Raw genomic sequence first — 21,317 nt, 5'->3', positions numbered from 1 at the left:
ATAGGAAAGAGTAAGCCAAGAATGATGGTTTTTAACATGACATTTAACAAAGGTGGAAACTACTGTCTAGAAGAATAAATAAATAAATAAATAAATCAAATGACAAGTGTCTCATCTCCTGCTGTTCTGGCATAACAGGAGGGTCGTTTCACTCCCTAACACAGCAGTTCCTGTGCAGTGGCTTGAGAAGAGTGCTGAAGAGGCAGCAGTAAGTCTGCATGACACAACGCAGCAACTCTTAATACCGTACACGCGGAGATGATGTTCACAGGATGCTTTAGCTTCCATCCTCTAAGCCACAGAAGATCTGGCAGTATTGCGCAGCAGAAAGCTTGCTCTCAACTTACAGTCAGGTTTCTCTACCAAAAACACGTAAGCCTTTGTGCTCTGAGAGAAGGTCGCTGCTCTTGCTTGAGCTAGGGAGTTGCTGCTAGACGCGTAAACCCAGGAACGCCATCATGGATTGCGCCATTGCCACCACCCGCATGGGAAAGAGCAACCTGGAAGGAGCAACAGCAGAGATGACAGGGACCAAGTGGTGAGGACCTTACCTCTTTCAGAGACGAAGCCGATGTTCAAGGAAAATGCAGATGGTAGACTCTTTCCCAAAGGGACAAAGCATTCGCCATTTGAAAACTCACTTCCCTGACTCTTTGTTCCCTTAAACTGATTCCTGTTGCTTTTGGGTACATGAATGGGACGGAGGCAGTCTCCAGGACTTGTTTTTTGTAAATGCTCAAGAAAAGGGGGTGAAAATCCTCTAGCGAACACTGAACTTTGGTAGTTTCATCTCATTAAATAAGGTTCTTCTCCAAAGCCATGAGGAAGGTGTCTTACACTTACCTTTGCGTGATGAACACTGCAATCCACAAAGCAAGCAGGTGTTGGTCAGAATTACAATAACGCCAATGCACACAGCTGGTAGAAAACAGAACAGTGCTCAGTGGTCACACAGGAAAATCCAGGAGGGGTGTGAGTGCATCCTTAGCTAAGTCCTAGATATTCCGTGCAATACCAGTATTCCATCGGTAATCTGAACAGCAGCATATATTACATGCTTAGGAGAGCTGCAGGTGCTCTAAATTCCTGATAAATCAAAGGAATGGCCCAAAAAAACCAGGACAGAGTTCAAGGGCATGCAAACAAATCACCACTCTTAACAGGAGCACTCAGCTGCACAAATTTGTGATAAAGAACAAGAGGCTGTAACTCTTGGTTCTGCCAAAAAAAAAAAAAAAAAACAAACCCCAAAAAACCCCCACCAAACAAACTAAAGAGGGTTACAGAAAATCATAATGTGAATTGAGGTCGTACTGGCGCAAAACACACAGGGATGAGTGAACTGGCTCAGTGTATCAATGAGTAAGGGGCTGTAAGACATGCTGCGTGCGATAGCAGGGACAGGATGTTACAGCACCTTAAAGCCCAACTCCACATTCCGGTGCACAAACGGGAATTCTGCACAGAACCGCTAATTCTGTTCCTCCATCTGGTACCAACCGGGATCTCTGCTGGAACACCAGGGCCAGCTACCAGCAGCACTTTTGCAGAAGGCTGGGGACCAGATGGAGAGAAGCAGAAGAAACCAAGAGAAAAGGATCACAGCTCTCCACTTTTTTTCTCAACTCATTTATTCAGTTTACAGAAGACAGAGAATTGAGGGAAGAAATTACAGCCATCTTCACATAAAAGTCTGCTGCTGCAAAAAAAGGTAATTAAATTTTCTGTGACCATACAGAAGACAAGTAGTAAGAGGCTTACAATGAGGCAGGGAGGTTTAATTAGATTTAGGAAAAACCCCCAACCTTTCCAACTGCTGCAAGAACTGCAAAGAACTGGAGCAAGCTACTTGACGAGTTCATGACACCCCTGGTACGGGAAGTTCTAAACCAGATTAAACAGTTGCCAGGAGCAGTTCCTTTTGAGAGGGAGCTGAAACAGGCGCTCCCTAAAAGCCCCTTCCAGAGCAGTTTCTGTGACTCTCTCTCTCCAGACACAGTCCATGGCTGAGCAAGGCGATTTCAGGATATGGGCAGTTTGTTATTTATGCTCCCGCACACCAACCAACCACTTCCTAAAAGCCCCTTCCATTAATGTTGTGCGAGTTTTATCCTGCACGTTATACCATGGAGTTCGGCAGGTGTTTCCTTACCACTTCTGAATTCCACTACAAGGTTTGCATGTTTCTTTAAAATCATTTTGGTCACTGATCAAACGTAACAGCTAATAGCCAAGTACACGGTCCTGTGACAGTTTTTATCTGAGGAGTAAAAGTAATAAACATGCTCCAAATATACAACACTCGGTGTTCTAAACCACTACTGATTCAGTTACGGAGCAGATCTGATTTAAATTGGTTCTACAGGTTAAAGGCAATTCCCTACGCTCTGCTCAGCACATGGCAGCAGTACCGAACGGCACTGTAACTACCGATCCACAGAGAAAACACGTTTATGTGCTAACGACTGGTGGTAACGAACAGCATAAACAAGCCACTGGAGAGATGACCCAGACTTGTTTTCAAGGAGACCTGAAATGCTACAAAACAATCGCCAAATTCTGCTCTAACCTCTGGTAAAGTTAAAAAAAAAAAAAAAAAAATTCTGGCAAAGACAGCTGGATTCTCTCCCCCTCCATCATCAAGCTCTCACTGTATTTGTGGAAGACTGGTTAGTGATGCGGACACAGGTTGCAAGCAACAACAAATGTGTGTATAAATATATATATATATAAAAATACATGGATATTGGAAGAAGGAATTATGGATTAATCCATGTTGACTTTAATTCCTTCTCTCCTCTAATTACATGTTTACCTTCATCAGTAGGTCACACCGGTTATTAATGTTTCTGATGCACACTGTTTTATATAAAATCTCTTTGCCCCCAAACAAGTACTTTGGTAAAAATCCTTCCTTCTGACGTTGTTAAAGCATAGCTGATAACTTACTACAACTAAGGAAGATCAGCTGAAGTCATATACTATACAAATATAATATACAAATGCTAAAACTGAACTCAGTCCAATATAAAACGGCCAGAATTAAAAAAAAAAAAATCATATAAATAGTAATATGTACATTTTGGTTACCAACTCTACGGTTGATGGTACTACAATGAGCTGTAACCTGACTGTCAGTGCAAGTCACCTGTCCAAGAAAAAAAAAAATAAAAATCAGAAGACACCAAAAAATAGTTAATGATCAGAATTATGCTGCTCTTCTCTAAACTGGAGAAGAGAATTTCAGCATCTCCTGGCTCGTCAGCCACACAGGCAATGGTGTCTCACATGTTCCAGCAGCAAGAAAACAGTTCAAAACTTCCTGCCTGCTGAAGGTTCTGGCTAGCACCACTTCTGTGCAAATTACGTACGCCGGCTTGGCACTGCCACCCAACGCCGTTTTGAGAGTAAAATCTTATTTGTAGTGTACAAATGTAGCATGAGCACTTGATTCCACACATGCAGATGGACAAATACAAAATAATATTTTTTTAAAAGTGCTACTGACATTCTAGAACAAAGGCAGATGCAGAAGTTCAGATGAATAAATGGGGTAGCCAAGAGGTGGGTCCGCAGCTTGCACAGTAAGGTTTCGCAGAAGCACGGGGTGTGCCTGGATGCTGTAGCGTTCTTCATCATCATTTGTAGCATACAGCAGCTCCCAGGACAGATTCGCCCACTGACCTCGGACAGCTTCATCGTTCAGTTTTCCCACTTGTACTAAGAGTTCCTGAAGAGTGAGGACTCGCCCAGTGTAAATTCCCTTTAAGAACAAACAGATCAGAATGTTCAGTACATTCTCTGAGAAGATACACAAGCATTTCCATTACAAAGCACTAAACGAAGCTGTGCAGCTACATACTATGAATGCCGTCCCTTTAAAAACGGCAAAGCGTATAAACTGGTCTCCTTGCTTCAATTCTTCCATCTAGGAAGATAGTCAAGAAGCGCTGCTGCATCTGAAGAACATCGCGGTGTGATTTTCAACTACAGTGATGTCAGCTCCTGTCTAGTACAAACATAGACTTTGGTCATGCAGCTTTCATGTTTCGGAACACAAAAAGAAAAAAAAAAAAAGCAATGGAAAAGAAACCCAAAGTTTGATCTTGCTTACTAGTAGTTTTTTCTACTTACCAAGTTTGGGTCATGCCCCAGTGAAAAAAGGTATGGCTTTTCCTGAAGAACTGCTTGCTGCCACTCAAGATCTGATACCAGTCCAATGTACCAATCGTTTTCATATTCTTCCAGACAGTTAACCAGCTCTTCGAAGTTCTCAACTGGACCCAGGCTTGCTTTGTCAACCATCAGTTTAAAAGTGTATCTGAAAGGTACAAAAAGCCATCCGGTAAGTCGTGCAGCAAAAGACGAGAGGAAGAAAGCCTCTTCAGGCTAGGACAGGCAGAGAGGCACCATCAAAGATTATTAAGCACGAGCAACTTTGTGAGTTACCGCTTGTCAGCGGAGTCACCGAGTCAGTACGGGTATGCTTTTAGCTCACCCAGATGTAAAACACATTAGCTTAAACATCTTTCCTTCACCTCAAACGCTCTTCCCGCCGCCCGATAATGGAAAGTGGCAAACATCTAATTCCATCACAATCCTTTTAGATTATGGGGACAATGAAAATGGGTTGTTTTTTCCCCACTTAATACACATTTCCAGAGTTGGAGGCAGCTGCTGTGGAGGAGGGAAGAGATCTCCACCTCACAGTCTTCACTGCCTGGGGTTACAGACAATATTGATGTAGGAAGAAGCTACAGATGTGTTTAAATGACACGGTTTTCACATGAACTACTATTAGTGAAGCGATATTTACTTTCAAAGCACAGGACTCTCTATATCATTTTTATAATCTGAGGGAATATTTTTCTTTTACCTGAATGCTTTTAACGCAAGTTGGAACAGCTCTGGTTTGCCGGTCAGCCAGTCCAAACCAACAGACCACGGAATACCACCAGTGTACGCTCTGAACACGTGGCTCGGGGCAGGCACGGTGTTATCCAGTCCAAACAGACCAAAACAACATGACAATACTCCATGGATGTATAAGTCTTTCAAAGCTTTATCTTTCATAAGGTCTTCAAGTAAATTCGAAGGCTTTTCTTTCAGATGAAAAAAATCCAGTTGACTCAAAATGAAGCGGTACCATTCTTCTGGAAACCTCTGCCTCATTTCATTGACTTTGGAAGCAGGCACTGGAGCTGTTCTCCATTCCTCAGGGATGCTCAACAGCTCTGAGTAAGAGCAACTAAATTCAACCTGAGGTAAAACTTCTCGTTGTTTCCCTTTGTCTACAGCAGGAAGCCCAAGCACAACAGCCCTGTATAATTTATCTTCTGGTGACATTTCTTGTGGGACGTCTTGGCTCTGTGTTTCTACAGATCCTGGAATAGACAGATGTACTTTTCGTGTCATTCCCAACTGCCCTGGTTCTTTTCTGTCTTTCATTCTGCCACTGGGTTCAGGATCAAAAATGTCACTATCATCAGTCCAGTCCTCAATTGTATCAACACTAAAGCTATCTTCTTCCCTCAGAGGCCTGGATCTTTCTACAGCACCACTATGCCGATTTGCTGGAAATGATCCTTTTTTGTTCTGGTTGCCATGGCCCAGGCTTTCCCATGTTTTTGATTTTTTATAACAATACTGGACCAGCATCCATACAAGCACTTTAATGAAATCATCTTTCAGATGCTTTAAGTTCTCATGAGAGTCAATTATTCCAGATAACACATTTCTGGCATCGGAATACAGCCGCACAGGTAGAACAGTACAAGGAGTCAAGATGTGTCCAAAATAGTGATTAGGAGAGAGAATCTTTGTATGCTCCTGATGTTCGAAGGCCATTTCAAAAATTTCATCAACTCTGTGAGCTTCAGCAGCATGACAGGATGTTTCCTGCAATTCTAGCCCCTACAGCATAAATGCAAACAATTTGGTTTCAGTCTTCATCAGTACACATCCTTAAATGCTAGCAAGCTGTTTTCTTGCAAAAAAAAAAAAAAAAAAAAAAAAGTAATTTCTGAACAAAGATATGTTCCATTGTCAATATTTCCACAACTGAACCTTCAAATCTAACTAGAGATAATAGTAACAGCAAAGCACTCACTACAATGTTAAACACAGATCAATATCTTAAAAAATATTCTTTGCCTCATACAGATCTTCTTATTAGTAAGCTTATTAAAGATATTGTGTTGCAAGCTAGATGATAAAAAATTCCACATCTGCTAAGCATGTCAGCTGCCAGACTAGTTAATAGAGCAATAACACTCATCTTAAAAAATTGACTGTAATGTTGGGTAAATTGTATAACATTGCTGAAATGTTATACAGCGAAATGTTTGTGTGATTTCAAAACATTAATATGTCAGTCCTCAACAAGCAGTTACCTTAATGTTAACACCGCAGTAAGTGAAGCCTTTTTCTAGCACCAATATCCACATCAATCTGTCCTGAAAACGGCACAAGTAATGTGATCCAGGTAGAGAGAGACCTAGACAAGAATAAAAGAAAACAAAAAAGATACGGTATTACTGTGGTATTGTATTGATGAAAACCTTTTTTACATGCCAACTGAGGAATTCAACTGCAAACACAAAATATTTCTGCATCAACATCAAAACCAGTTAAAACTGGCTAACTAAAACCCTAGAAACTCAAAGGAACTATCTGCAAAGCTAGATCTTGAAATTGTAGTGCTATCTCTGAAAAAGCTGTGGAATATTGGGAAACCCTCACAGACCTGCAGAACTACAATATTCATAGTGGACCAGCAACCTCACCCTCAATTCTCTTTGTAGACACAACTTTCATGATTAAAGATCATCTTTGGCTGCATTTCCAACTGCACAGTTCCCACTGATGTCACCTGGAGATCTAAAATTCTTATGACTGGCAAACACATTAAAGAACCATCATCTAGCAGATGAGTATCTTAATGGCCCTATTTGCTGCAGAGCACAAATTTTATTTCTCCCATAACAAATAAACATGTAACTCAGTAAGATTTGTTAACTACACTACCAGTTCCTAAACTGACTTCTCTGTATTCCAGAATGATTAGAAAATATCCTAGAGTATAAATTATTCTGCTCAAGTGTCAACTTACCAGTCAATCACACTCATTTTACAGATCCATAAATAGAGGCAGAGAGATAAAGATTTATATTTTGAAGACCACCTGCTCATCTTTAAAGATCTGTGAATCAGTATCGTAGACACTCAACACTAAGAGTAGATACAGTGGAAATAATGTGCAGTCTTTCTCAAGTACCTCTGGGGCAGGTATGCGTGTGTGGGATAAATCTGATCCCACCGTCCCAAGTTTGACATCATAAAAAAATACAGCCACACAAAATAAACTGGAATTTGAAAACCAAGTCCTGAACAGCTTCAGGTCACATGTCAAATTAATTATCACTCAAAATATCCCACAATTTGTCTCTCACTGTAAAAATTAGATGACACTTGGGTCTCTCCTACCTATTTCAACAAGAAGTGCAACGCCTAACTTCCTAGCAGCTGGTTTGAAGTTACAGCCTACTGTCAATTTCTCCAGTACAATGGTGCTGACAATGCATGCCATTTGCTGCCAGTTTATGACCTGCTTCTGCTCTCACTCAAGTGATCACTCACTGGCACAGAGAATTTTAGTTTTAGAATGTTGCAAGATGAAATCAGTGAAACCAACCATTAAGCCGCAGTTAAAAATTTAAGTAACCTTTTCTATCCTGCTGAGCTAATGAAGTGCATTTTCTTGCTAACATTTTGCAAAGATTTTAATTCTTTTCTTGCTAGCTGTTAAAGCTACTAAAACTCCTTTACATAGAAAAAAGTATGGTTTTAAATTAAAACGAGACACACAAAGTGTGTCTTCATTTTGAACTCCTCTGAGAACACCACATTTTTTCTTGCTTGAAGACATTAATTCACCGATTTTCCCATTAAAGAGGAGACTTTCTTCCCCCTCAAGACTAGTGTTTTAAATTATTTAATCTGAGGCATACATGGCACAGCAGTCATGATGGCAATGGGGAAATACATCTATATAAAATATGTATAGATATAAAATAGATAAGCAGACATAGAACAGACAGAAATAAATGTGTATTATATAATATATATATTATAGATTAAAAACATAGGTTGATGCAGTAGACAAACTGAAGTGTGTCTCTTCTTTAGAGGAAAAGAAGCTTCCTAGTTTTATTTTTTAATACCTCTCTCTACATCAGTACTAAAAGTGCAGCAAATGTTTCCTAGTAAAGCACTTGCATATAATCTTCAGAAAAGTGTGATTAAGGTTAACTTCCACTCTCTTTAAATATTAGGCCATTTTTTCTAGTCATAAGCCATTTTCTAAGAGGCTTATGTAAATATTTGCCTCTTGTCCAAGGGCAATGATCTTTGATTATTAACAAAGACTGTTTCTCAAGAAAACGGAGCTTGCAATTCTAACAGTTATTCTGTCTCCAGCTGGGAAAAAGACTTGGTTTTTCTTCACCTCTGTTTATATAATTCTGTGAAATACCCATCACAATGTCTTTGTGATGGCTTTAAGATCACAAGCACAGTTACAACCCTACCCTAACTGCCTGCACAAGATATGACATTAAGTCTTATCAGCTGCTTCTGTTCTCAACTGCTAGTTAGGCTGCATGATGTATTTTACAAACACCCAGTCACCATACCTAATTAACACAGCCAAATTAGCAAAGTCACCTTCTGGATCCTAAGTAATGGAATTGATGAAGAGGAAGACACATACCCAATCACAAAGAGCAGTTTGACAGACCACCTTCTCTCCACTGACTGTCAAAAGAACTCCTCAGTTTATTGCCTCCAATTAGGTGGGATGAATGCACACCATCCTTTTTTGTTCAGTATAAAAAGATTAGGATTGATACTGTTTCATCACCATTTAGTTTGTCCTTATTTTAAATATAACAAACCAGAATTATTTTCTTAGAAGAATGTAACAAGTAGAGATGTATAAGAAGGATAAAAAGTAACATAACCACTTTTTCCTCAATGAATATCAGATTTAAGCCATGCCATGAAACACAGTTTAAATCAGATGGTATGATTCTCCTGTTCTCCAGCAAAATCATGCTTCCCAAAATATTTAGCTACATTCCTTCAGGGTGTTGCTAGTGCACCTACCTAGGCTCCCAGCTGCTACTGCAGACTGCAGAGCAAGAGCCAGACTTGGAACCATCTGCTGGTAGTACACAGTATCGGCGCACACACACGCGGCAGCGCCCACGGGTCCTGGCCAGCTTCGGATCGGCCGAGGAAACCCGATCAAAAATACCGGTAGCGTGAAGAGCGGCAGCAAGGGAGAAGAAAGGAACGCAGAGATGGTGATGAAGGTCAGCAGGATCGGGAAGAAAACGACATTGAGCATGATTAAGGTGGCGGTAGATTTACGACGTTGTTTTTTCTCTGTCCATGACGTCAAAAGTATAGCTATGGCAAACTGCAACTTTGAGACAAACTGAAGCAGTCGATCCCGTAGGATACCAACCTGCAAGATACAACAAGCACACGTTTATTTGTATTCTGTATCACGTCATATTCAGCACTGCTACAGCTACTTTACCTACAATAATCTTAAGAAAATGAAGCGCGACGATCACTGACTGGTATTAGAGTGTACATCTTAGTACACAGTTTTTTTTTTTAGCTGCTATTTGCTAGGTCCTGGACTGTGTAATTCTCTCATAGAGGAGAGCAAGGAAACAAAGACTTTAAGTGACAACTAACTGCTTAAATTTACATTATGCCAATTACCAGCAAGAGTCTGATTCCTGTATCAAGGCTCCTGTTCCACCAGAGGTCTGGATTAAACGCCAACATCTGTGCTACTGACACAACCACTATGTCCAGTAGGGCATTTTCTGTATTTTGCCAGACCTAAAACAGAGATACGTTAGACACACATTTAAAAATGTATTTATCTATCTCTGCTTTCATGACCTGGAATTTTTCTTCCACGTCATGTTAATACTGAAATCATATATAAGAGAATTTCTTAGGCTAACATATTTAAAATTCAAATTACCATCCTAAATATTCTTGTGAATCCAATGCAAACAGACACAGAATGAAGATTTTGCAGCGAACGGTCTAGGGATAGGAATGCTATCATAGCAAACGGAGACACTGCAATTGAAACAGAAGAATCATTGATTTCCTCTCAAAAACATAGTTAAAGAGGTAAGCAGTCTCATTGCAAAATGGAAACCTTAGCGCGAACTCTTCCCCTCATTATTACAAACTCCTCTGTATTACCTTCCAGGATATCAGTGTATTTGCACTACCGGCCCAAAATGGCAAACATTTATGTCAACGCTTAGTTGTTACTTGCTATTACATTTTTGTTCGTTTGTTTTCCCAAGAGAATGGGAATACTCCGGTAAGGGAAAATAAACATGCGAATAGCACTCATCATTCCACTTCCCCAAACTAATGCTTCTTTATGAAATTAAATAATTCAGATCAAATTTTGGTTTCCCCCAAAGTAGATATATTTGTCCCTAACCTACCAGAAAGGAGACTGTTCCCTTTACTAGCGAGTTGTAAAAACCAAATATTTCATCAGCTTGAAGACTCTCAACTCACTTTTGTTTCTAAGTACCTTTTAAAAAATCTACAAGAATCATTTTTTCTAAAGTAACTACTGATGTTAGACCTAAAATCCTTTAAAAGGCCTTGATTTCTGAGCTGGATTTTTAAAAAGCTCAATTTTTCAGGTTTACCCCTAAAAAGAAATAAATAAAATCACTCATCACTTTCAAATATTCTGAACCAGTAATTTTGACCTCAATGCACAATTCAGCAAAACATCAACAAATATTTCCAGCTACTCGGTTTTCCTTAGTTCATTCACAGAATCTTGCACATACAGTAATTCTAGCGTTGTTTCAATCTTCCTACAATCATCATCTAACAAACAACAGACAGCGTGTATTCCTACCTAGTGTTAGTAAAATCCTCCTGACAACACCAACTTTCATTAGCCTTCTTTGCTTCTCCATGAACACAGTCACAGTCCTGACATCCTTTGGATAAAAGGGGTTTCGGAAGACTCCAAACAAGTACACTCTCTGAATCTCTCTAAGAATCCACATAATTATAAGTAATACGATCAGAACGTAACTCGCTACAGCCTGAGGACTGGCTTTGGAAAATGATGAAAAGCCTGCAAATTGATGCAGCAGGCTAGCTTCTATGAGAGCAAATGCCAATACAGTCAAATAAAAAATAAATTCCCTCCACCCAAATTGTATTCTAAGACCTCTGTGCACATTTTTAGATTTGCTGGAGGCTAAATGGCTGATCATGGTTTGTTTGAAGGCAAAAGCAATCTCGCTTAGGTTAAGACTCAGTATGAACCCAAATCCAGTCATGAAGAGGATCACACCGAGAGTGCTGGGAATGAAATACGATGCTATTGCTGTTCCAGCAGAAATGAGAAACATTACTAATAACCTGTGAAGGAGAAAATAAAAAAGATTTGCTTGAAAAGAAAAAGGTTATAAACAATATTGCTATATTTTACAATTATATAAACAACATTTACTTTGTGTTACTTGACATGGGTGAACCTCCTAGTCCAAACTCCAACAGTTGTTCCATTCCCCACAGAAAAAGTGCGTCAAGCGGGGGCAGAATTCCCATTGCCCATAAGAACGGCAGAAAAAGAAATATGATGTGCAAAATCTGGTTTGTCTGCTCTAGAATCGGTGTGTTGACAGCAAACCTGGACAAAAGAAGAAATGTGTTTGACTTCTGTGAAGGAAAAGATAACTGATGTGCGGGTAGACCTTTTTAACTACTACAGCAAATCCAGAAGTATAAACATTACATATTCTATCCACAAAATCCCAAATGGTATCTTTTAAAAGGAAAAATAAGGACATAAATTTATGCTTGGGACAGCAGTACAATAATTAGAACATCAGAACACAGGATAATTTTTCATTCAAAAGATTTGAACGTTCAGATTACACAGGTGAGTCAGATGATGTAAGTATCCTAATTGTTTTGATACCATTGTAAATACTTGTACAAAAGGGAAGGTCCAGACCTCAATTGCTTAACAAAAAAAATGCTAGGTATTTTTTAAAAAATTACAGAAGTGAAACTTTATGCAAGTCCAACACCCAAGATGTAAGCTTTACCACTGAAAGAACCGGCATGTTGCCTGTATACCAAGAGATAAACTCTCTTTATGAATACAAAATGTTGTTTTCTACATAAAAGTATTAAAAACTTTCTGTAAAAATTCAAAGATCAGTATCAGAAATCAGCATATATTCTAATCCATACGTAGTTCACCAGCTAGCTAATTAACTTAAAGGTGGACTGCTAAGACATTTGGTTTCTCTCTACTTCTTACTAAATGAATAAGCAAGCCTCCAAGGAATTTTGTCAGGAATTTAAAGAACGTCTGAATTTTCCCCTCAGAAAGAAGAATTCTTCCTAGAAGAATTTGGGATCTAAGACCACATGTACAATTCTCATATTATAACTGAAGAGGTAACTAGGGTAAATCATTAACAAAGATATCTCTAAGTGCAAAACTAGTAAAACCAAATACGCTTTTAAAAAAAAAACACATTTAAAGTATCCCAACCATAAAATATGTACATGTGACAAGGTGATATAAATATGAATGCATAAAAGTAAACCATCTTGCTTTAAGAGACTCTACAAATACTCTAGCTAAGTCATTCTTCTGAACAGTGGAAATACAAAAGCCTCCTATCTGTAGATTGATATAGTTCTATTGTATTACAAAAACATTTAAAAATCCAAGTTCAGAATCCATATAACAAAGATATAGCAACGTTCACATTTGCTCATCCATTCATTAAAACCAAATTCATCGTCCTGTTTTTGCCTGTGATTTATAACTCTCTGCAATTGCTTTGCAGAGATTAAATTGGAAAATACTGCAGGATGAAATCTGGATATAAATCCAGTGCTCCTGAAGTTTGCAGTATTTAGATCTATGATTCCAGGTCAGTAACATGTTTGTTTTTTTTTTTTTTTTTAAACATACCCTTTAAAAGGATTTTGATGCAAACACTCTGGTACAAAAATACTGAAACTGCCACTAGAAGGTAATTTTAGCTGTCCCTTACTTAGAAACTGTTCCTCCTAATTTACGTAGAATGCTATAAAAATTTAACAACAACCTTTTATGCACAATGCAGAGCATAAATTTTTACCATATACTCTTACAGCTTCTTTCTTTGGAGATCCTACAGTTCATTAAAAATCTCCAAATAAATCTTCCTCAGAAGAATGACTTAATCTTCCTCATTAAAAATATATAGAATAGCCATCACTTCAATTAGCTAAATGCTGTATTATGTTTACCTGTGTGCAAGATCCACTGCAATAAAGACAAAAATGTAGAAAGGTCTCATCAGAGCAGTGATTTCATAAGTATCCAGTGCTTGGAAAGTAGCTGTTTCGGTAGCGGTATTTATGATTAACGAATACTCTCCTATACATATAGTCACCCATCCAAATACAAAGATCATCACAGTTCCTCCAATGTTGCTATACAGCAAGGTTATTCTGTTTGGCAGCAAATACCAAGTTCCCAACCCACACAATACCCCTGCCAGAAGGGAATGAAATACAGTGTTGATCATATACTTCTTGCCAGGAATAATAAATTTTACTGTCTCTGAACCTACACAGCTGGAAAATTCAAACTCATCTTCATCTGTTAGGGTGTTCTGAATTTGCATTCTTTCTACAGTCACGGTTTTCTGTTTTGCATATAGATTTGTCATCTGAAGAATAAGTGCAGTAACAAACATCAGTCCTCCTGAAAGCGCTGCGGTATAGTAGTCTTTCATAATGCCTAACTGGTACAAAAGTGTTCCTACTCCTCCCAAAACCCATGGCGTCAAGAAAAGAATAATCTGATTCACATATATGTAAGGAGGGGCACAATAGCCTAATTTAAACCGGGGACCTCCCAGCACAGTCTGCGGAAAGCGCTTCAAGAAGAACTCCTGTTTGTAATCATTCAGCAGAGGTACATCTGGACCCATTCTTATTGCTCAGGAATGCTGGATGAGTATCATTTTTCCTGTAAGAGAACAGAAAAAAAAAAGGAGAAAACATTACGGAATCTGGAACTCAGAACTTAACCAGGGAATTCTTTAGTCCTATTTTCATTTACCAAATTATAGTGGAATTCTGACATGCTAGTTTTAGTAGGCATCATCCTAAAGCACCCCCCAGAATCTGCTTGAACACAACTACTAAGCTAACACCTAAAATGGAAAACACTACCTATTTTATAATGAAGAATACGTTCACAGTCTGAAGCTTTAAGCAACAAATAAAACATATAATCTGTTCTTGGGAGATAAGATCAACTCATCTCCCTCCTGAAAGTGATTTTTTTTTTTTTTGTCTGGTCCGATTCCAATCACATCTTGCCAGGGACCTCTAATTCTAATTAATCCTGTTAAAGATCTCCATATACAAACAGAAGAATCAGTGATTTCCATGAATAGCCACATAAGTGCAAGGATACAGTCACACTGAAGTCCCTGTAAAAAGCTTTATGACATAAACTAACTGTAAAAAAATTAGTAGAAGCATTAAAAATTGTTTTCCATATCAGCGTTTTTACTGTCCTCCCTACACAGCCTACTTGCAGAAGAGGATCTCACTGTACTAAGAACCACACAAGACACAAAAATAAACAGTTCACTTTCTGCTTCCTAAAACATATAAAATAAAAAAAAAAAAACCACAATACTTGTGAGTTGTAGCAGAATCGGCATATATTCTTCTGTATGTCAATGGAGAAAGCTGGAAAAAGGAAAAAAGATACCTGTAAACATTTACAATGAATCATCAAATAGAAATTAGGTACGAATACTCATTTAGAGAGGATCAGGCAATGTAGAGGTAATGAATGTAAGAGGGTAACTACGATAATTCAAATATAATTTTATGCTACTAGTCACGAAAGCAAGAATCCACGAATGACACGTAGAAACACTCAAGCTAAGAAATAGGGTGAAAAATAACACAAAAATGCAGCACGAAAGCACTTCATTAATAATAATTCTCAAAAAAAAAAAGTTAGTGTGCATTAGGAGATGTGCAAGTACTGAAATTCTGACATTCTTCTACTGAACCTGGATAATCTGATGAATTAGACATCATTGCTGATACATTAAAAATTAAACGCTCGGCTGCTACGGAGTTTCCAAACTACTGCGACCCCTTCTTTTTACAATACCAAATACTTTCAGGCGCTTCTGAGAACAATTTACTCCTTACAGTTAAACAGATATCAATCACTTGACTGTAGGTAGGTACCGGTTGTCACCGGACTAAGTTAGAAACAGTGCAAATGAGAGAGATCAAAGGCCATCCATATGCATTATCACGACTGGAAATTCGCATTCAGGGTCCACTAAGTCCATACACTCCACATGAAAAGCAGGACCCCACAGGCTCTGTAACTGCTCTCCATGTAGGCTGTGGAATAATTGGGTTTTTTTTTTTTTTAACGTAAAAATTTCAAATTGGAACTCCAAATTATATTTTTTACACATGGAATACTGAAAACATAGAGGTTTTTTGGTCATACTATTTCAAACCATTGAAAGTTGTTTAAGGGAAGAAGGCGGCAGCAATCACTCTTAATGGAAAAGACAAAAGTTGGCAATGGAGATGAGAATTCACTGCAAGCAGCTCAGGAATTTGACAATGTAACAGGGACACAGCCAACTATAACCAAATTTCAAATGTGATTTAAAAAAAAAAAAAAAAATCACAATTCAGCCAATCTTGTTTAGAAAAAGAAACACTCTTTAGAGGGCTACACAGGCAACTAAGTTGCTGTGAAAGTTACAAGCAGTAGAAGATTTATATGCACATAAACGACAGAAGCTGACTTTTAAAAGAAACATAGAACCAAAGGTGCATAGTTTTCCTCAAAAAACAGTTTTCTGGCAGCTGTGTTTTTCTGCTCTAAGAAGGGCTATTTTTGTTTCAAGTTCTAGCCTGCGTTTGTGTTTGTCAGTTTGTATTGCTAACAAAATGTTAACAAAACATTCCTCTTACAGTTTCTGTGTAAACAATAGATCTTTGTGCAAGACACAAAAATCTACGCACATAAACAATATAGTTCTACATGGCTATGCTCCAAAACAAGCCATAAAAAAGATGTGAATTTATTTATAAATGAAAATCCCAAGACTTCAGCTCACAAACTATGGAAACCATACCCTTGACTATCCTCCTGGCTTCCAAGTATTCAGGTAGCACATTAGGGTTTCAAAAAGGCGCTCATGCGTGTCTCCTTATTTCTGTGCAAAGCCCTAGCAACAAGACTCCACACAGGAGGGAGTGTTTACAGGACCTGGCTTCAATATACATTCCTAACATACAGGCCTGGCCTGACTTTGACAACTTGCCTGGATACCCAAACAATCCTCACCACAACAGTTTGTCATCCCCAACAGGGATCCATGCGACTTATCATAACAAGGACGGTAAAAGGATTTTAACACCATAAAACCATTTAACATGTTCCCCCCCTTTAATATCCTATGTCCTTATTACAAAAGGAAGCAAAGCAAATCTTGCTCAAATTCAGGCAGAAATTCACATGACGGCATGAATTTTTGTCTAAACGAACATCATCCTTCATGTCCACTGATGATACGTCAGTGCAGTTTGGTTTTATTTCAAGCAGATTACAGAAGAACACGTGTAAAGTTCTCAGCCACCTAAGCTGCTGAAGCACGTAAGGCTTAAAAACACTTACCTCAGTGGTCTTCCAGGTCTTTTCACCCGAGACCGAGTAACAGTTACAAACCACCTGCTAGCACAGGAGGGAGGAAGGCCAACGCGGGCGCTGCGGACAGCCCCTGTCCAGGCAAACCCACACGCACCCCATGCCCACCTGTGTGCCCAGGCACCCACACCATGGTCAAAGACTCAGCAGTGCTGCAGGCCCACGTCCAACCCAGGAGCTGGGGGGGCCTCTCCTCAACAGCAGCGATGCCATCCCCCAGTGAGACTGGGGACTGACATGCTGCAGTGATGCGAAGAGCATTCCAGGAGCAGTTCTGGGAAGAGCAGCAGCCCACCTCCTTCCCGAAACCCCTCTGCACCAGACCAGCCGGGATCCCACCAGAGCCACCACACGTCCTACCCAGCCACCTCTCCCTCAGGTCCTCTGCAGGAAATACATAACCAACCAAGCGACCAAAAATAAACCCTCTACTGTTTTTTTCAACTCCAGAGGGGACGGGGAGCCAGGCAACCACCGGGCCCGCCGAGGGAGGGCAACGCCAGTCAAGCCGCCTGTCCCGACCGGCCCCCGCCTTCGAGGCGGCCCCGGTGCCTCCGCCTGCTCCGGCGAAGGGCCCCGGCCGCTGCCGGCCCCGGGGAGAAGCGGGCAGGTGCGTGCCTGCACCCCCGCGGCGAGCGGCTGGCACACGCGAGAGGCAGCCGCGGTAAAAAGCCTCTGCGAGGCGGGCACCTACCTCTGGCCCGGGCTCGCAGCAGGTCAGGGGCTTTGCGGGGCGGGGGGAGATGGGGACCGGGGCTGAGGAGGATGGCGGAGCGCTCCCTCCTCCCCGCATCAAGGCTCTCCCGAGGGAGCGGGAACGGCGCAGGCCGCGGCCAGGCGCTCCTCGCCGCCGGCCTAGACCCTCCGCCCCGGTTCTGCAATCGCTGAGGTCAGCGAGGAGGGAGAAACTGGAAGCGGCGGCCCCCTTCCCTTCCCCGCCCCTTCCTCCCTCCCCTCGGCCGTGGCCGCCATTTTGCCCGCCTGAGGCAGCCGGTGGTGGCGAGGCGCAGCCGGGGTCCGCGCTGCCTGCGGGAAATGGCCCCGGCCGGCGGGGCGGTGGCGGGAGGAGGCTCCTCCGGGCGTTTTCTTGGTGGGGCCGGCACAAGAGCTGCGAGCGGCAGCAAAAGGGCTTGATCACCTTCCTGCTCCCCGGCGATGGGGCTTGTCCCCACGGCTGCTCACGCTCAGCAGTTCGGGTTTTCACAGCTCTGTTGTTCACGCATAACTGTCGTCCTTCTGTTCTAAAATTAGGCAGGAGGCATCTCTCCAGCTGTGGCCCGCCAGCAGCTTCGCAAAATGAAGAAGAGAGAAGGGTGAAGAAAATCCCTGAGCCTGCAGAGGAGCTGTATCAGGGCAGGCAGGAGCTACCTGTGGCTGCCGTCGCCAACTGGGAGCCGGCCTTGTTCCTCCTGGGCCTCCTCTGTCCTCATGGGCCTGCGTTCCCCCTTCCACAGGCAGCTTTTTGAGGCTGGACCCTCTTTAGCTGATTAATTTGTCACCCAGATGGCTTTGGTTTCCTCAAGTTTCTTTCCGTCCATCTGAGGGCTGGCATGGAAATGTCAGAGGCTGTTTTTTCATCACTTCTTTTTTTTTTGTCATTTCCGTAATCTCACACAAAGAAAAGTGCAAAAGCAAACAAATTAGTCTGTTTCTTTAATTATTACAACATTGAACATTAATACTAAAATGTTGTGTATTGATAGTAAAACATTTAGCCCAAATACTCAATCCACAGCATTCTGACGTGAGATTAAAATACTCCTAAAGGTTTCCTTAAACTGGAATGTTAATGGTCTTTCTCTGTTTACGTATAACTAATTCAAGATGGGAACACTGGTTCTAGCCTCAGGTGGAGGACCATGCATTCTCAGTTTCCTTTTAGGTTAAATAAACTTGAGCATTCACTGGCAAATTGAAATATAAATCCAAATACTGCAATAATACTTACCACTTCAAATTACACCCATTAAACATCAACAATGTTTAATAGAGTGAGTGTGCTAATATAATTTATATCTAGTAGTGCTAAAATATATAACTCACTGTTTTCATTAGATATGCATGTATCTACCTTAATACCTATATTGTAACAATCACCATGTTTTAATCTGAACCCCTAATTTAATACACAGGCATACACTTAGAATTTTAGATAGACTAAAGGATTCACTGTAATAAATTCTTACCACAAGCATCAGAACCTTTTCGTAGGCCTGTTGATCTTTATTCTTCAGACGTAATTAAAAGGCAATTAGATTGGAATAGCCAGTGTAAAACCTTGGAAACACTACCAAAGAAAAATGCTCATTTACCTTTACTGAATTTCTTTTAAATGAAATTCAGTGGTACAAATTATACTGGAGTCCAGCCTACTAGAAGACAAATATAAGTATCTCAAAAAAAGTCTCATTTTTTCAGGACTTAAGATATATTCACCCTGTCCTTCAAATGTATCTATTGCAATCCTATTAAAATTAAGTATTTGTGTGTCTCATAGATATCCCAAGGTAAATAGCATCTCTGTACAAGTCACTAAAGGTTTGTAGCAGGTATTTACTTTTTGGTTGGCAAGTTTGATCCTGTCCCAGTTTACCAATTCAGTTATGATTTTGCAAATATGATTATTCTGTTCTGGAATATGTAAATCCTAAATAGCAATTGCAGGGAGGAAGCAGACATTAGATTTATTTTCTTGCAAGCTCTGCTGCTTGTGTTTCAAAACATAAGAGAAGGCTCCTTGCCTGTGATTTCTCCCTTGCTCAGTAGAATAAATCAGAATTTTACTCAGGGCAAACTCCAAGCTATTTACTGGAGAAGGGAGCATACTACTAAGAGTTCTAAGAATTTTCTTTGTCATATAAAATAAAACCTGCTAACAGAATAAACTCTTCTAGGTAAATTCTGCCAGCCTCCAGCTATCTTTTACAGATTATCGCATAATGCGTAACTGCGAGGATGTGAACAGTCCCTCTGAAATTAATAGGACTCCTCATCTGCTTAAAATAAAGATACACATAAACTATTTGCAGACTTAGGACTTGGATTTTGGCTTGCTTCTTTTTAGTTTGTGAAAGGACTATTGGCCCCGACTCCCCAGATAATAATTTTGCATATTTCCATATTTTTAATGTTTACTTTGTTTAGATTGTTGCATGCAGGAGCAAATATTTTTCTTACTGACCTTTCTCCTCTTTAAAGATATCAAGTTATTTTTGTTTTGGAATTCATCTTTATATACAGCGACAAGAGTAAGAGAAAGAGATGCTCTATTGCATTTACTGACTATTAAGGAAGACAGAGAGTATGAAATTATTATTTTAAAAAGAATTAGTGCTCAGTAAAAAACATGGTTACTTTAAAATCAGATCATGGAAGTTATTTATTCTTTTTTTCCTGATGTCCAAAGTTAATGGTTGGTATATAGAGATCTCTAAGCTGGCGTTCCCAAACAGAAGATGCCAAAGTGAAATCTGACTCCTTGTTTTACTCTGTCTTTTTGTTCTGCATCCCATAGCGGACTCATCTTGTGTTTATCTGCATGGCTTTGTGGAAAGCAGCGTGTGCTGGATGTGTGTTATCCATGGCTACGTTTCTATGGCTCCCGTGGAAGTAATGCCTTTTGACGATATGGCCTTAGGCTGGCAGAAAATCGTGACGTACTGGGGAGCTTGCCTCCTTCTGGATGACTTTGTCGCTTTAAAATAAACTTTACAAAAAGTACCTGATTCCTTTGTGTGAAAGATACCTGTGTTCTCCTGAAGGCAAAGGCTTTTGACGATATTTTTGAGTTACCATTAAGAGTTCAAGGGTAACAGTCATCCATGTCATGAGTTTTATTAACTGAAGTTGAGCTCCCATTCAGCTACCCTTCCTGTACGGCAGCTGAGCATATGCTTCAAATAATTTCAGAACTGATATCTAGCTATTCATTATCACATTAAAGCAACATGAAGGTATTTCTTATTGGTTTAGCTTTGTGTATAATGTGGCTTGGATTTTATGAGAACTGTATTCTTCCAATATTGCTCCCAGTGAAGGATAAAACAGTCTTGAGTTGGCAGATTTCCTTTTCATTTGTGCAGGATATTCTTAAAATCGGGAGCTGTGAGTCTGAATTCTTGTTGTTGTTTAACAAAGCAAAGTTTTCCTGTTTTTCCCTCCTTGCATATAATGCTGAAACTGTCTTGATTATAGAAGCAATCTAGTTAAATATTTTATGTTTTGGGAAAGACTCACTTGCCTTGGAAGTCTCTTTGAATTGCTGTGTTTTGAGAATCTGTCACTGATCTGAGGAGAAAGGGACAGAGAAAGAATTACAAATTGCAAATCTGAGTACTGCTGGAATCGTAAGTGACAACCCGGGATTGACTATGGGATATTCTGCATCTGTAGTTTGACAGGGTGTAACAGTCCTGTGGCCATGCCGACTTCACAGTTGTCATTTATACCATGTGGCCATGCA

The 21,317-nt window shown here is 40.1% G+C and overlaps 1 protein-coding gene across 1 annotated transcript; it reads right to left on the bottom strand.

The window, feature by feature from the left end:
• Positions 1-1,613: 1,613 nt before the first annotated feature.
• Positions 1,614-17,745, bottom strand: PCNX4 (pecanex 4). Its single transcript, XM_086748880.1, has 12 exons — positions 17,550-17,745; positions 14,801-14,853; positions 13,393-14,119; positions 11,588-11,767; positions 10,982-11,496; positions 10,067-10,167; positions 9,796-9,918; positions 9,166-9,529; positions 6,393-6,496; positions 4,877-5,913; positions 4,135-4,321; positions 1,614-3,763 (listed from the first exon to the last, which is right to left on the bottom strand). Exons 3-12 carry the CDS (start codon positions 14,079-14,081, stop codon positions 3,512-3,514), a joined length of 3,552 nt encoding a protein of 1,183 aa, XP_086605006.1. The 5' UTR covers positions 14,082-14,119; positions 14,801-14,853; positions 17,550-17,745; the 3' UTR covers positions 1,614-3,511.
• Positions 17,746-21,317: the final 3,572 nt, after the last annotated feature.

This window comes from Chlamydotis macqueenii, chromosome 5 (genome assembly GCF_036417535.1).
Source record: "Chlamydotis macqueenii isolate bChlMac1 chromosome 5, bChlMac1.mat, whole genome shotgun sequence".
Lineage (NCBI taxonomy): Eukaryota > Metazoa > Chordata > Aves > Otidiformes > Otididae > Chlamydotis > Chlamydotis macqueenii.
The sequence above is the reverse complement of the archived record's forward strand: the minus strand, read 5'-3'. Positions and strand labels throughout refer to the sequence as shown.